At 39.9% G+C, this 16268-nt stretch overlaps 1 protein-coding gene across 1 annotated transcript in view; it reads left to right on the top strand.

The window, feature by feature from the left end:
* The window catches only part of C13H10orf67 (chromosome 13 C10orf67 homolog), a 101332-nt gene that overhangs the window by 72202 nt on the left and 12862 nt on the right, over nt 1–16268 (top strand). The window contains exons 11-15 of the mRNA XM_055545370.1: nt 1544–1626; nt 1707–1772; nt 5003–5090; nt 7941–8024; nt 8111–8171. Of these exons, the coding sequence (XP_055401345.1) occupies nt 1544–1626; nt 1707–1772; nt 5003–5090; nt 7941–8024; nt 8111–8171 (382 nt within the window). The remainder of the gene's footprint in view (nt 1–1543; nt 1627–1706; nt 1773–5002; nt 5091–7940; nt 8025–8110; nt 8172–16268) is intronic.

Below are 16268 nucleotides of genomic sequence, written 5' to 3'. Positions count from 1 at the left end.
ACAAGGTTGCCGAAGGTGAGTGACAGGGACAGTTTGCATCACCCAGATACCGTTTCACATTGAATGTTGGGCATCACCCCTGGGCACAGGTCACCTTGTGCCTTCCCCACGCACTAGCGCCTCTTGCCTCAGAGTCCTGCCTGGCCATCCTTTCCTTTTCTAGCTCTTCTCATTGCTCAGGGGAGTGCTGGATTCCTTTCACTTTATTCAGCAGACCTGGCTTCAGACCCTGCTTGGCTGAACTGACCCCCTCAAGACAGGCAATAGATCAAAAGATCTGGCATAGCCAAATAAGTAAATAAATTTAAAAATAAAGTTTATTTAGTAGTAAATAAATGAGCAAATAATGCATTACAGTCTAAAAAAACCAAAAAAGTACAAGTGATTTACTTAAGTATTTTGAAATGCAGCATTTTTATATCTATAACTGGGATTCGTTTGATGTAATCCAAAAGATAGTTGAGGAATATAATTTTTTTTAAAGCTTGTGACTTCACTGGGTGATAACTGCCTGCTTATTTAAAAATATATACATAGTGGTACAATTTGACCCATATGCAATTTCAGAGTAATGCATTAAAAAAACAAATTTGGAAAAGCAATAGTGGGAACATTGGTTTTAATCAGTTATAACTGTCCAATTGCAAATGCAGCGTGTAAACCCTGAGTCCTGTAAATGAATTGCGGCAGTCAAGACCCCTGTGGAACTAGTGTTGGCATAATGCTTCTCATTTGCCTTTCTCTACACTACAGAAAAACCACATCTTTATGCCTTGATTTGAAATGTTAAATTTACCTTAGTTTATTTTCTCTCCAGGCTACACATGCAGGACCTGCTGTGATGCATGGGGAAAAGATGCAACTATCAGTGGCTAAGGTATAGTAATGGCCAATGTGGCCATTCTTATTAACCTAAATGTTGGTCATATGGATGCTGACTCTTCTGAGAAAGTAGCAGTGACTTCGAAAGCTACACCAAGAATCAATGGAATGAAGAGACAGAGCACCTGATTGCCTCTATAGTATAATTCTGGGGTATCTCCCTGCCACATCCAAAGAAATCTTCATGCCATGCCTATAACTCCACCGTGATAGATTCATTCCTTTGCCAAAATTTCATCCCCTTGTAAAATATAGACAATACTGAGAAATAACATATAGCTCTAATGTGATGGAGTTGGTCAGATCCTTTCCTGAGGATAGTTTCGATAGAGGAAATGCAGTAACTGGGGCAGCTGCCGCTATAATGAAGAGATTAGAAAACGCGATACCTAGCAGGGGAGGGGTGATGAGGAAGAATTTTGGTTGCTTCGTAATGTTGTCTCACAGTGGCTGCTTTGAAGTGAATCATTTACGGGAAATGGAGGCATGGGATCTTACATTCTTCCAATTTATGGGAATTTGCAAGTAAATGTAACTCATTGTTCTCTCAAATTATTTTTGATGGTATGCTATTCAATAGAAATAACATTTCAGATTTATGGATAAAACAGTACAAACAGGATTCATATCATTAACTTTGTGATGTATTTTCTATTGAAAGATTGAAGAAGAGAAACGTGTTTTGGAAGAGCAAATACAAGTATTAAAGTCTAAGTTAGAGAAAGAGAAAAAGAAGTCAGAAAGGTACTGGTAATAATAATTCATAATTGTTCATTTGCAGCTAATACATACTATATATATAACCATCTATAAATTTATTACAGGATTAAAAAGGAATCAGAACATATCAGCAAAAACTGGGAAAAGAAATTCTTAATTCTCAGAAACAGGTATAGTGTGGTGATATATACAATGTCTATTTGTAAAAAAGGTGACTAATCATCTTTTAAGGAAATTGGGAGCCTAGCATTTTTCTTGTGTATTAAGTAATATAAAATGCCATCACATGCTTCAAATAAGAAATGCAAAATAACTGACCTAAAGTAGAAGAATAGTCAAAGTCACTTCAAATAAAAACTAAATTCCAAACTCTGTTTTATTCCTGATCTCAGTGTTTAAATGTAAATAATCGACAGGATGGACAGACTCTCTTGATAACTGGTTTAATCAGACCCACACAGTTATCTTCCCCCATAGGCCTATTAAAACGTTTTCTTGCTTATTTGCACACAATAATAGTTATCTTCAGATATAGAGATCTGAGTGAGTGAGGGGGGTGTGCTGTCTGGTTGCTTAGAAGAGACTCCCCGCCTCCCCCCAAAGAAGCCTCACATGCAGAAGTGCTGGGATGAGCGTTGGCTCATGTGTTCAAGAACAGTGAGGACACTAGATGGCTGGAATGATGTGAGCAGGGGCAAGTGGTAGAAGAGCTCAGAGAAGAACATTTGAGGTTTTGCTCAATGGGAAATCACTAGAGGCTTCGTTTTTCGTTTGTGTTTTTTCCCCCGTGCTGGGTCTTCGTTGCTGTGCACCGGCTTTCTCTAGTTGAGGCAAGCAAGGGCCACTCCTTAGTTGCGGTGTGCCGTGAGCTGCTCTTGTTGCAGAACATGGGTTCTAGATACCCGGGCTTCAGCAGTTGCAGCACACGGGCTCAGTAGTTGTGGCACACAGGGTTAGTTGCCCCATGGCATGTGGAATCTTCCCGGACCAAGGATCGAACCCACATCCCCGGAATAAATTTCTCCAACATTCCGGCCTTGAGGGAAGTCCACTCTGGACTTCATATTACCAGTTTATTTTAAAAGGATATAACTCAGGAACAGCCACATGGAAGAGATACACAGGGCAAAGTTTGTGGGAGGGCTCTCACAACTCCTGCTCCTGGGCAATGCTGCTCTCCTCATACCTCCCCGACCCAGGAGCTCTTGGTTTTAACTGATAAGAAAGTCTCTTTTACATGCCTACTAGGTCATTACCACACTTAAAACCTAGCAGTATAAATCCTTTAGTATTTCTTATTAACCAAGTCATATTCAAATTTCTTGATTATCTCAAGGGAATCTTTTATAGTTGTTTGTTTAAATCAGGATCCAGAATAAGTAGACCACTGCATTTGGGTGTTACATCCTTTAAATCTTTCTTTTTCTATAATGATCCTACATAAGCCCCTTTCTTTCCAATCCATTGATTTGCTAGAGAAATGTGTTCATTTCTTATGTAGAATGTCCCCCATTCTGGATTTGGCTAATTGTTTACATGCATGTGTGTATGCGTGTGTGGTGCCTTTTAGCATGTTCTTCAGTCTGTACATCCTACAAACTGATCTTAAATCCAGGGAGTTGATTAGATTCCGATTCAATATTTTGGCAAGACTTCTTCACACGAACTACTAGGTAATTCGTACACATCCCATCATAGGGCACTTTAGTGTCTGACTTTGTTATTTATCATGTTAATCAGCCTGATTCATGAATTTCAAGGTTTACCAATTGACCTTTCTCCAAATAATCTTAACATCCATTAATAATCACAAACCATGAGTCAAGATTTCATTAGGATGGCAAATTGTTAATACTTCCATTTTATCTTTCCTTCTGCATTTCTTAGCTAAGTGCTATCAAAGAAAAACATTCCCCTCAACTGGTTACCCTGAAATATAGTTTCAGATGAGATGAGGCAAGATAAATGCTTGATCCTCTTTATTTATCAATATTCAGAATAATGAGTTGGTACCCTGAAACCTCATTGGAGAGTCTTGAACTAAGGAAAGACCCAAATGATCTGATGTCTTGAAAGGATAATTCTGACTTCTGTATTGATACAAGGCCATAGGGAAACCAAAGGAAAGGCAGGGAGAAAAGTTAGGAGCTCCAGAAAGAATAAGCCTCTTTTAGGCAAAACATGATGGTGATTTGACTGGGATGGGAGACATGGAGGTGTTGAGAAATGATTAAATGTGGGATATGTTTTGAAAGTCATCTATGGGGTCGCACACAGTTGGACACGACTGAAGTGACTTAGCAGCAGCAGCAGCATGTTTTGAAAGTAGGAGATATTGAAAGATTGGCAGTAAGGGGGGGAAGAAAGAAGTCGTTTGATTGCAAAGATGTTTTACAACAGGAAAGATGAAGTTGCCTTCAACTTCAAACAAGCAAGTGCATTTTGTCAGGAAATCAGTTTTGATATGCAAAATTCAAGATGCCTCTTAGTAACCTAAGGGTAAATGTCTAGGTGCAGATGAATATATGAGTCTGGAACTCAGAAGAAAGTTGAGGCTGGGGACATGCATTTGGGGTGCATTAGTATAGATGGTATTTAAAGTCATGGGATTAAATGAGATTAGCTAAGAATAAGTGTTGGAGAAAAATGGAGAGATACAAGGATTGAGTTCTAATATCTGGTGGTATCTGACTTTCAAAAGCTTGTATTGATCTGATGTTTTCCCTTTAAAGGATGTCCCTCTTTTGTGAACTCTTTTCATCTTTTTGCTTTCTTCTCAGCTTGTGACATTTGTTTGTGTATTCTTATTTTAAATTCCTTATAAATTTTAAATGTTACAAATACCTTTTCCCAGTCTATGAACTTTGTGTATGTTGCCCTTTATTGTACAGAAATTCTTAATCTTTATCCATCAATATTTTTTCCTTAGATGTATTTAGAAAATCTTTCTCCATCTTCACTAAAATATTCTCCCACTTTTATAAACAAGCCTTCTTGACTTACCTCTCATATTTAGGTCTTTATTCCAGTTCTTTCTGGAGTGGGTTGTGATGCCACTTTGGTCACATACTATGTTCTAGTATATTCCTGAATCTGTTTCAGTGTTCCTATTCTATTCCATTTATTTTTCCTTTCCAGGATATTATTATACTATTATTTTGTGATATATGTTAATATCTAGTATTAATAAGGCTATTCCTCCTTATTTGCTTTTCACAGCTGGAAAATATATAATTTTAGAAACCAAAGAGTGATAAGTTTATATTAATATTTAAAATTTTTTACTTGCATTTCTTTGCTCTTATATTGAAAATTCTAGTTTCTCATCACAGGAACATAATACCAATTTGCTCTTTCCTATGATTTCTGCTCATTAATTCCATTGTATGTTTTATTTCAGCTTTCATGCCCTTAAGAATGAAATGTTTACTAGGCACACATTATTTCGACAGTTTGCAGTGCTGGCTGATACATCCTTCAATTATGTTGTAAGTACATATTGGGGTAGATGCACTTTGTCTCTGATGCAGCTGTAACATGCCTTTTTGAACTTAGCTTTTTTAGAATCCCTGCTCTTAGCCCGGGAGATAGTACAGGAGGCACTCTGCTAGATGCTGATAGCTTAAGACAGTGTTTGAACCCAAAGAGCTCAATGTAGTATGAGAAATAGATGTGTAAACAGATGGCTCCCATGCGACATGGTTGAGCTACAGTGGAGGCAAGTGAAAACTTTAGAGGAGGGTGACTCATTCCTCCTGGGAGGAATCTATTAACCTGACCACTGTGGGCATGGATGGAACATAGGAACAATCACAGCTGAAGATCCAAGTATCTAGTCACTTCCAAATGGAAAAAGGAGGTTAAAGAATCTGTTCCTAGTACCAGGTCATTCATTTTCACACTAGAAGTAACCTATAGACAAAGTCCAATTCTAAAATAGACTTTTTTTAAAATTGAAGTATAGTTGATTTACAATGTTGTGTTAATTTCTGGTGTACAGCAAAGTGATTCAGTTATTATTTATATACATATGTGTTGGTGGCGGGGGCGGCTTCCCAGGTGACTCAGTGGTAAAGAATCCACCTGTCAATGCAGGAGACATAGGAGACTCAAGTTCTGTCCCTGGGTGGGGAAGATGCCCTGGAGGAGGGCATGACAACCCACTTCAGTATTCTTGCCTGGCAAATCCCATGGACAAAGGAGCCTGGCAGGCTACAGTCCATGGGGTTGCAAAGAGATGGACATGACTTGCGACTGAGCACACACACACACATGTATATGTATATACACGTGTGTATATATATATATGTATATACACACACATATATATAACTGAACATATACACAGTGTATATGTATTGTTCTTTTTCAGGTTCTTTTCCATTATAAGTTATTACAAGATATTAAGTATAGTTGTTCCCTGTAATATAAGTAGGTCTTTATAGTTTATTTTACATGTGCTAGTGAGTATCTGTTTAATCCCAAACTTCTAATTTATCTCTCCCCGCCTCTCCTCTTTAGTAATCATGTTTGTTTTCTATGTCTGAGTCTATATCTGTTTTGTAAATAAGTTCATTTGTATCATTTTTTAAGATTCTATGTATAAGTGATATCATAGACAAAATAAACAACATAATATAAATGTCATTTAGAAACTGCTGTGATGCTAAGTGTTTTGGGGACAAATAAGGTTTGTGAGAAAGATATTTAAAGATATTTCACAAGAAATATAAATTTTGGTTTCTTGCTTCAAAAGGCTTACAATCCAAAATCACTTTCTTTTTAAATTTTTTTCCACAATTTTCACTTTAGGATGATTTTTAAAATCCAAGTTGCTGCAAGACATCAAAGAACTTAAGAACATTGGCAAGATGATATTATTTCTAATTTTTAGCAAAACGAACCTTGCTGTGCTTCACAAGTAGCGCTAGTAGTAAAAAAAAAACAAAAAAACAAAACTGCCTGCCAGTACAGGAGACATAAGAGACATGGGTTTGATGCCTGGGTTGGGAAAATCTCCTGGAGGAGGGCATGGCAACCCAGTCCAGTATTCTTGCCTCAAGAATCCCATGGACAGAGGAGCCTAATGGGCTATAGTCCATGGGGTCACAAAGAGTCATACATGACTGAAGCGACTTAGCATGCACACATGTGAGAAACTTGCTAAGGATTTTTAATAATTGACTCCCCCAAAGTGTTCCAAAACTGGTCTATATATACGGTAGTCTCTTCTCCTGTTTTTTTCTCTTCTCAACCAAAGATTACAATTTTAAAGATATTTCTTTTTATTTATTTATTTGGCTGTGCTGGGTCTTAGTTGCAGCATGCAGGATCTTTAGTTGCAACATATGGGATCCAGTTCCCTGACCAGGGATCGAACCCAGGCCTCCTGCATTGAGAGCTCAGAGTCTTAACCACTGGGCCACCAAGGGAGTCCTCACATAAATGTTTAAATGGTTTATTTGTCGAGGGGAACAAAAAGGGAGTGGGAGCAGGCTGTAGGGGGATAGAAAAATGCATGCAAATGTGTATGCATCCATACAAACCAACAAGAGAGAAGCCTTGAATAGGGAAAACGTCACTTAAATTCCCAGGTGCACCCACAGACCTCAGACCTCTTTTTTATAATAATGCCTGGTGTGCTTTTGGTCATTTTCACCAGCATATTTTTAGTGTCGTGATTTACTGTGCAGTATATGATGTTGGTGGCCGTTGTGCCTCTGTGCTGCTGCTTCTGAACTCCTAGAAGAGATGCTTTTGTGTTTTCATTCTTTAGTTCCTGGGAACCAGGGCCACTACTGTGTAGCTTCCAGGAACTGAGTGGTGCTGGGGATGACCTTGTGATAGCTGGCCAGTTACAAGGAGTGAATCCCAAATGGCTTAGGGAGAATCAAAAGAAAGTAGAGTCAGAAGAGACATTGAGGAAAACATTTTTGCTTGAATTTTCTCACAAAGTAGCCTGAATTAGGAAGGGATCCATTCCTTGTGGTTCAGTGGGGAAATAATCCACCTGCAATGCAGGAGTTGCAGGAGACTCAGGTTCGATCCCTGGATTGGGAAGATCTCCTGGAGGAGGAAATGGCAACCCTCTCCAGTATTCTTGCCTGGGAAATCCCATGGACAGAGGAGCCTGGAAGGCATCAGTCCATAGGGTCACAAAGAGTCTGACATTCCTTGGGTTTAAAGGAAATTATTTCCCCAGTGATATTTGAGAAATTAAGTTAGAAGCATAATTTTCATATCTCAGTTAACTAAGGACTGAAGAGCATTCTATCTCCATTTGAGTTGATCTTTATTCCCCCTGTATAACAATGCTACGTACCCTTTGTGTCTTTCAGAAAGTTAAACCTTTATTTGTGCAATCCAGAACGAACTTGGCAACAGTGATGACATCTGCTACAAGTGGTGATCATTCACCTTCGGTAGGTAGATTACTTTTTTCCTATTTAACATTTAATCAGTCAGTATTATTCAGCGTCAGTAATTAAACATCTCATTTTACCTACAGGTAGACATCAAGTATGAAGATGTAGGCAGCAATCAGATTTCCCTCCCACTTTCACCACAAGGTAAGAATCCTCATTGTTGGAGAAACAGGGCACACACACAGGATGGGTAATGAATCCAGATTAGTAGCACTTTTCTTTGTTGTACTGAGATGTTTGGTTTCTGGGTGAATGCATGGCTTTTTCCCCCAGCCACTTTATAAGACTAATGCATTGATATGATGAATAAAAGAATGTTAATATGTATTTCTGAATATTGATCTCTGTTCATTGAAAATGAGAGTCATACATCAAAACTAGAAACTGGCTCGGTTGGAATCCTGTTTCTTTTTTTTTTTAAACTGCCAACAAACCTGAGGCTCCTGTTAAATTCTTAGTTTCCAGTTTAATAATAGAAGAAAAATCTGACCATTTCTAGCATTCTTTTATCTCCCATCAGTCCTTGCAGGGCCTCAAATTGGACCGTTTGGGAGGTGGAGGTACATTTTGTTCACAAGTTTCTATACGTCTTTAGGAGGCTTGCTTTTCTCTAATGAACATGTATTAACAAAATGCAATGTTCTTCATTTAAATTATAGATAGTAATCAAGGGGTGTCAGTAATTTCTGAATTTCATTTCTTGGAATCTTTAAAAGTAAAGTTTTATCATGAATATTTATACAGGGAGGAAGTGTGTGAAATGAGTTTAAATCCTAGACCCTAATTTTAAAATCATCTACTTTTGGAAAACGAGATTGAGAAAGGAACCCCTCTCCTGGGCTCCACGCAATGGAGAGACTTTTTCTGTAGTGTTTACAGGTGTAGGTAGTATCTTTTCCAGAGGTGCCTGCCTGGTTGCTGGGAATCTTTTGGCAGCCACAGTCCTCTCTGCTTCCTGGACTGACATTTTTGATCATAGTAACACCCAGATATGCATATGACACCACCCTAATAGCAGAAGGTAAAGAGAACCTAAAGAGCATCTTGATGCAGGTAAAAGAGGAGAGTGAAAAAGCTGGCTTAAAACTCAACATTCAAAAAACTAAGATCATGGTATCCAGTCCCATCACTTCATGGCAAATAGATAGGGGGGAAAAAATGAAAACAGTGACAGTTTCTATTTTCTTGAGCTCCAAAATCACTACAGACAGTAACTGCAACTATGAAATTAAAAGGCACTTGCTCCTTAGAAGAAAAGTTATGACAGACCTAGACAGTTTATTCAAAAGCAGAGACATCACTTTGCTGACAAAAGTCCATATAGTGAAAGCTATGGGTTTTCCAGTAGTCATGTATGGATGTGAGAGTTGGACCATAAATAAGGCTGAGCGCTAAAGAATTGATGCTTTCGAACTGTGGTGCTGGAGAAGACTATGGAGAGTCCCTTGGACTGCAAGGAGATCCAACCAGTCAATCCTAAAGGAAATCAGCCCTAAATATTCATTGGAAGGACTGATGCTAAAGCTGAAGTTCCAATACTTTGGCCACCAGATGTAAAGAACCAACTCACTGGAAAAGATGCTGGAAAAGATTGAGGGAAGGAGGAGAAGGGGGCGACAGAGGGTAAAATGGTCGGATGGCATCATTGACTCAATGCACATAAGTTTGAGCAAACTCTGGGAAATGGTGAAGGACAGGGAAGCCTGGCATACTGCAGTCCATGGGGTTGCAGAGTTGGACATGACTGACTGAACAATAACACCCAGACTGGATTCTATAGTGGCTGCTAGCCTAAAGCATGGCAACCTTTTAAAGATATCAGCATTTTTTTTTTTTTTTTTTTTTTGGCCACACCATAGAGCTTGGGGATCTTAGTTCCCTCACCAGGGATCAGACCCAGGTCCCTGCTGTGGAAACACAGAGTCCTAACCACTGGACCACCGGAGAAGTCACTAAAGATGTCAGCATTTAAGTAAAGGGCTAGATCTGTAGACTGTTGAAAATTCCAATCCCTACAGTAAGTTATTTCTAAAATATCATAATGTATTAGGGGAAGAAAGAATATACTCAATCTGATTTTGGTATTGACCATCTGGTGATGTCCATGTGTAAGGTCATCTCTTGTGTTGTTGGAAGAGGGTGTTTTCTATGACCAGGGCAGTCTCTTGGCAAAATTCTGTTAGCCTTTGCCCTGCTTCATTTTGTACTTTAAGGCCAAACTTGCCTGTTACTCCAGGTATCTCTTGATTTCCTACTTTTGCATTCCAGTCCCCTATGATGAAAAGGACATCTTTTTTTTATGTTAGTTCTAGAAGGTCTTGTAGATCTTCACAGAACTGTTCAACTTCAGCTTTTTCAGCATTAGTGGTTGGGGCAGACTTGAATTACTGTGATATTGAATGGTTTTCCTTGGAAACGAACCGAGATCATTCTATTGTTTTTGAGACTACACCCAAGTACTGCAATTCAGGCTCTTTTGTTGACTATGGGACTACTCCATTTCTTCTAAAGGATTCTTGCCCACAGTAGTAGATATAATGGTCATCTGAGTTAAATTCACCCATTCCTGTCCATTTTAATTCACTGCCTTCTAAAATGTTGATGTTCACTCTTGCCATCTCCTGCTTGACCACTTCTGATTTACCTTGATTCATGGACCTAACTTTCCAGGTTCCTATGCACTATTGTTCTTTACAGAATCAGACTTTACTTCCATCACCAGTCACATCCACAAGTGGGCATTGTTTCTGCTTTTGCTCAGCCTCTTCATTCCTTCTGGAGCTATTTCTCCACTCTTCTCCAGTAGCATATTGGGCACCTACCAACCTGGGGGGGAGGTCATCTTTCAGTGTCATATCTTTTTGCCTGTTCATACTGTTCATGGGGTTCTCAAGGCAAGAATGCTGAAGTGGTTTGCCATTTCCTTCTCCAGTGGACCACGATTTGTCAGAACTCTCCACCATGACCCATCCATCTTGGGTGGCCCTACACAGCATGGTTCATAGTTTCATTGAGTTAGGCAAGGTTTGGGTCCATGTGATCATATGGACTGAGCACCAAAGGCTGAGCATGGAAGAACTGATACTTTCAAACTGTGGGGCTGGAGAAGACTCTTGAGAGTCCCTTGGACTGCAAAGAGATCAAACCAGTCAATCTTGAAGGAAATCAGCCCTGAATATTCACTGGAAAGACTGATCTGAAGCGGAAGCTCCCATACTTTGGCCACCTGATGCAAAGAGCTGACTCATTGGAAAAGACCCTGATGCTGGGAAAGATTCAACGCAGGAGGAGAAGGGAACAACAGAGGATGAGATGGTTGGATGGCATTACCGACTCAATGGACATGAGTTTGAGCAAGCTCCAAGAGATGGTGAAGGACAGGGAAGCCTGGGGAAGAGAGACTTTCATGATTTATCATTAAAATGTAAATTGTTACGTTTGCAATCTTTGTTCTACCTGACATTTTAATTAGAGCCTTCAGTTCAGTTCAGTTCAGTCGCTCAGTCGTGTCCGACTCTTTGCGACCCCATGAATCGCAGCACGCCAGGCCTCCCTGTCCATCACCAACTCCCGGAGTTCACTCAAACTCATGTCCATCGAGTCGGTGATGCCATCCAGCCATCTCATCCTCTGTCATCCCCTTCTCCTCCTGCCCCCAATCCCTCCCAGCATCAGGGTCTTTTCCAATGAGTAAACTCTTCATATGAGGTAGCCAGAGTACTGGAGTTTCAGCTTTAGCATCATTCCTTCCAATGAACACCCAGGGCTGATCTCCTTTAGGATGGACTGGTTGGATCTCCTTGCAGTCCAAGGGACTCTCAAGAGTCTTCTCCAACACCACAGTTCAAAAGCATCAATTCTTTGGCACTGAGCTCTCTTCACAGTCCAACTCTCACATCTATACATGACCACTGGAAAAACCATAGCCTTGACTTGACGGACCTTTGTTGGCAAAGTAATGTCTCTGCTTTTGAATATGCTATCTAGGTTGGTCATAACTTTTCTTCCAAGGAGTAAGCGTCTTTTAATTTCATGGCTGCAATCACCATCTGCAGTGATTTTGGAGCCCCCAAAAATAAAGTCTGACACTGTTTCCACTGTTTCCCCATCTATTTCCCATGAAGTGATGGGACCAGAAGCCCTGATCTTCGTTTTCTGAATGTTGAGTTTTAAGCCAACTTTTTCACTCTCCTCTTTCACTTTCATCAAGAGGCTTTTGAGTTCCTCTTCACTTTCTGCCATAAGGGTGGTGTCATCTGCATATCTGAGGTTATTGATATTAGAGCCTTAATTAACAGCAAAAAATCCAGTTGAGAATTTTACATCCAAAAATTATTTTTCTGAGCCAAGCAAACCATTTTCTGAAGGTACATTTGTAGTCATACAAACCAACTTTGATGGCTACCTGGGCCATGAGGGAGCCTCAGCCAAAACAAACACTGGCATTCCCTTTCTTCTATTCTGAAAATGCAAAGTGTAGAGTTATTTCCACCCTGTCTACTGAAAACCCTCCTAAAATTCATTAGCCCCCTTTTTCAGGCTTACTAATAAAATTGAAAGTAAATGCTATATTATGATCCATAATTTTGCAGGATGCCACAAGCACATCATACTGAATATGACTCTGAGCTGCAGAGAAGGAGTGGGTGAGAGTGTCACACAGAAAGTCTCGGGGATAACCCTGACATTTCTTTCTACAAAATCTCTGATTTAACTTTACCGTATCACATTCTCCCCTCTGAAGACAGTGTGGTGAAATCATTCAGTTAACAAAAGTTTCTGGTTTATTAGGTTCCAGTTAACCCCACATCAACTAGAAATAAATTTTCTACTTGTTCAGTTCAGTTCAGTTCAGTGGCTCAGTCATGTCCGACTCTTTGCGACCCTATGAATCACAGCACGCCAGGCCTCCCTGTCCATCACCAACTCCCGGAGTTCACTCAGACTCACGTCCATCGAGTCAGTGATGCCATCCAGCCATCTCATCCTCTGTCGTCCCCTTCTCCTCCTGCCCCCAATCCCTCCCAGCATCAGAGTCTTTTCCAATGAGTCAACTCTTCGCATGAGGTGGCCAAAGTACTGGAGTTTCAGCTTTAGCATCATTCCTTCCAAAGAAATCCCAGGCCTGATCTCCTTCAGAATGGACTGGTTGAACCAGGCCATGCATTTTGGTCTTGTTTTTGCTGACTGTATAGAGCTTCTCCATCTTTGGCTGCAAAGAACATAATCAATCTGATTTCAGTGTTGACCACCTGGTGATGTCCATATGTGGAGTCTTCTCTTGTGTTGTTGGAAGAGGGTGTTTGCTATGACCAGTGCATTCTCTTGGCAAAACTCTATTAGTCTTTGCCCTGCTTCATCCCGTATTCCAAGGCCAAATTTGCCTGTTACTCCAGGTGTTTCTTGACTTCCTACTTTTGCATTCCAGTCCCCTATAATGAAAAGGACATCTTTTTTGGGTGTTAGTTCTAAAAGGTCTTGTAGGTCTTCATAGAACCGTTCAACTTCAGCTTCTTCAGCATTACTGGTTGGGGCATAGACTTGGACTGCTGTGATATTGAGTGCCCCAAAAAGCCAGTACATAAATGCCAGGAGGAAATTGAATTACAAATTTACTAATTCTAAAAGTAAATGAATTTTTTTTCATTGGAAAGCTGTCTTTCATGGTTATGGGGATGGAACAGTATGCACAGTAGATGTTCAAAAGGCCAAACTGTCTGGTTTGGCCTGGTTCAAACCAGGTTGAACATCAGGAAGTTCATGGTTCACGTATTGCTGAAGCCTGGCTTGGAGAATTTTGAGCATTACTTTACTAGCATGTGAGATAAGTGCAATTGTGCAGTAGTTTGAGCATTCTTTGGCATTGCCTTTCTTTGGGATTGGAATGCAAACTGACCTTTTCCAGTCCTGTGGCCATTGCTGAGTTTTCCAACTTTGCTGGCATATTGAGTGGAGCACTTTCACAGCATCATCTTTTAGGATTTGAAATAGCTCAGGTGGAATTCCATCACTTCCACTAGCTTTGTTCTTAGTGATGCTTCCTAAGGCCCACTTGACTTCACATTCCAGGATGTCTGGCTCTAGGTCAGTGATCACATCATCGTGATTATCTTGGTCATGAAGATCTTTTTTGTACAGTTCTTCTGTATATTCTTGCGACCTCTTCTTAATATCTTCTGCTTCTGTTAGGTCCATACCATTTCTGTCCTTTATCGAGCCTATCTTTGCATGAAATGTTCCCTTGGTATCTCTAATCTTCTTGAAGAGATCCCTAGTCTTTCCCATTCTGTTGTTTTTCTCTATTTCTTTGCATTGATCACTGAGGAAGGCTTTCTTATCTCTTCTTGCTATTATTTGGAACTCTGCATTCAGATGCTTATCTCTTTCCTTTTCTCCTTTGCTTTTGGCTTCTCTTCTTTTCACAGCTATTTTTAAGGCCTCCCCAGACAGCCATTTTGCTTTTTTGCATTTCTTTTCCATGGGGATAGTCTTGATCCCTGTCTCCTGTACAATGTCACGAACCTCATTCCATAGTTCATCAGGCACTCTATCTATCAGATCTAGGCCCTTAAATCTATTTCTCACTTCCACTGTATAATCATAAGGGATTTGATTTAGGTCATATCTGAATGGTCTAGTGGTTTTCCCTACTTTCTTCAATTTAAGTCTGAATTTGGTAATAAGGAGTTCATGATCTCAACAACAGTCAGCTCCCGGTCTTGTTTTTGTTGACTGTCTAGAGCTTCTCCATCTTTGGCTGCAAAGAACATAATCAATCTGATTTCGGTGTTGACCATCTGGTGATGTCCATGTGTAGAGTCTTCTCTTGTGTTGTTGGAAGAGGGTGTTTGCTATGACCAGTGCATTCTCTTGGCAAAACTCTATTAGTCTTTGCCCTGCTTCATTCCATATTCCAAGGCCAAATTTGCCTGTTACTCCAGGTGTTTCTTGACTTCCTACTTTTGCATTCCAGTCCCCTATAATGAAAAGGACATCTTCTTTGGGTGTTAGTTCTAAAAGGTCTTGTAGGTCTTCATAGAACCGTTTAACTTCAGCTTCTTAAGCGTTACTGTTTGGGGCATAGGCTTGGACTACTGTGATATTGAGTGCTCCAAAAAGCCAACACATAAATGCCAGGAGTAAATTGAATTACAAATTTACTAATTCTAAAAGTAAATGAATTTTTTTTCATTGGAAAGTTGTCTTTCATGGTTATGGGGATGGAACAATATGCACACTAGTTGTCAAAAGGCCAAAGAGTCTTCACAAAACAAGTCACTCCAAGCTTCTCAGGTGCTTCAGAAGGTGGAAAAACCCCTCCAGGCTCCTAGGAAATAGTTCAGTACATTATCAGTGTTTTCAAGCACTAATTCACAAATTCATTTTCAAGGAGGTGTTTAGCTACATGACTCATGTGAACCAATAGACAAATCATTACTTTCTATAACATGAGGGTGACTGTAACCTATCTGGTGACAGAAGCCAAACTGAACCCTTTAAAGTCACTGTGTTATTGAGGTCTGTATTTTAAATTATGTAAATGGAATATTAATATTTTAAATACCCTACGGAATATTTATCCTCCCTGTTACCAGAATCCTCAGTGTTGCTTTAAAGATAGAGGTTTTTATATTGTATATTTACACAATGAGATACTTCTGAAAATTATGGATAACTAACATTTAATGGGTGTAGGTACTATTCTAATGAGCTTCCCCTGTGGCTCAGTGGTAAAGAATCCACCTGCCAATGCAGGAGACACAGGTTTGATTTCTGGATTAGAAAGATCCCCTGGAGAAGGAAATGGCGACCCACTCTAGCATTCTTGCCTGGGAAATCCCATGGACAGAGGAGCCTGGTGGGCTATAGTCAGTGGGGTAGGGAAGAGTTCAACATGACTTAGCGACTAAACAACAACCAACTATTCTAATGCTTTTCAGGTTTTAGCTCTAACCCTCACAAAAACCCTATAAGGTCAGCACTCTTGCCTTCTCAAGTCTATAAAGGAGACAGTTGAATACAGAGGGGCCTGGTAGGCTGCCAAGGTTATGACTGCAAATAAATAGATTATTATTTCTACAAAAAAGGCTGGGTTCAGACTCAGACAATGTGGCCCCAGGGGCCAGGTTTGTCACCAGTCAATTATACTGATTTACTCCAAGACACATGCGTGACAATGTGTGGTCCCATTTTCAACAACACACAATGGGAAAACATGTGATGTAGCAGAAAGGCTTTGCA

The sequence above is a fragment of the Bubalus kerabau genome, chromosome 13 (assembly GCF_029407905.1).
Source record: "Bubalus kerabau isolate K-KA32 ecotype Philippines breed swamp buffalo chromosome 13, PCC_UOA_SB_1v2, whole genome shotgun sequence".
Lineage (NCBI taxonomy): Eukaryota > Metazoa > Chordata > Mammalia > Artiodactyla > Bovidae > Bubalus > Bubalus kerabau.
This window is presented reverse-complemented; position numbering and strand designations above follow the sequence as displayed.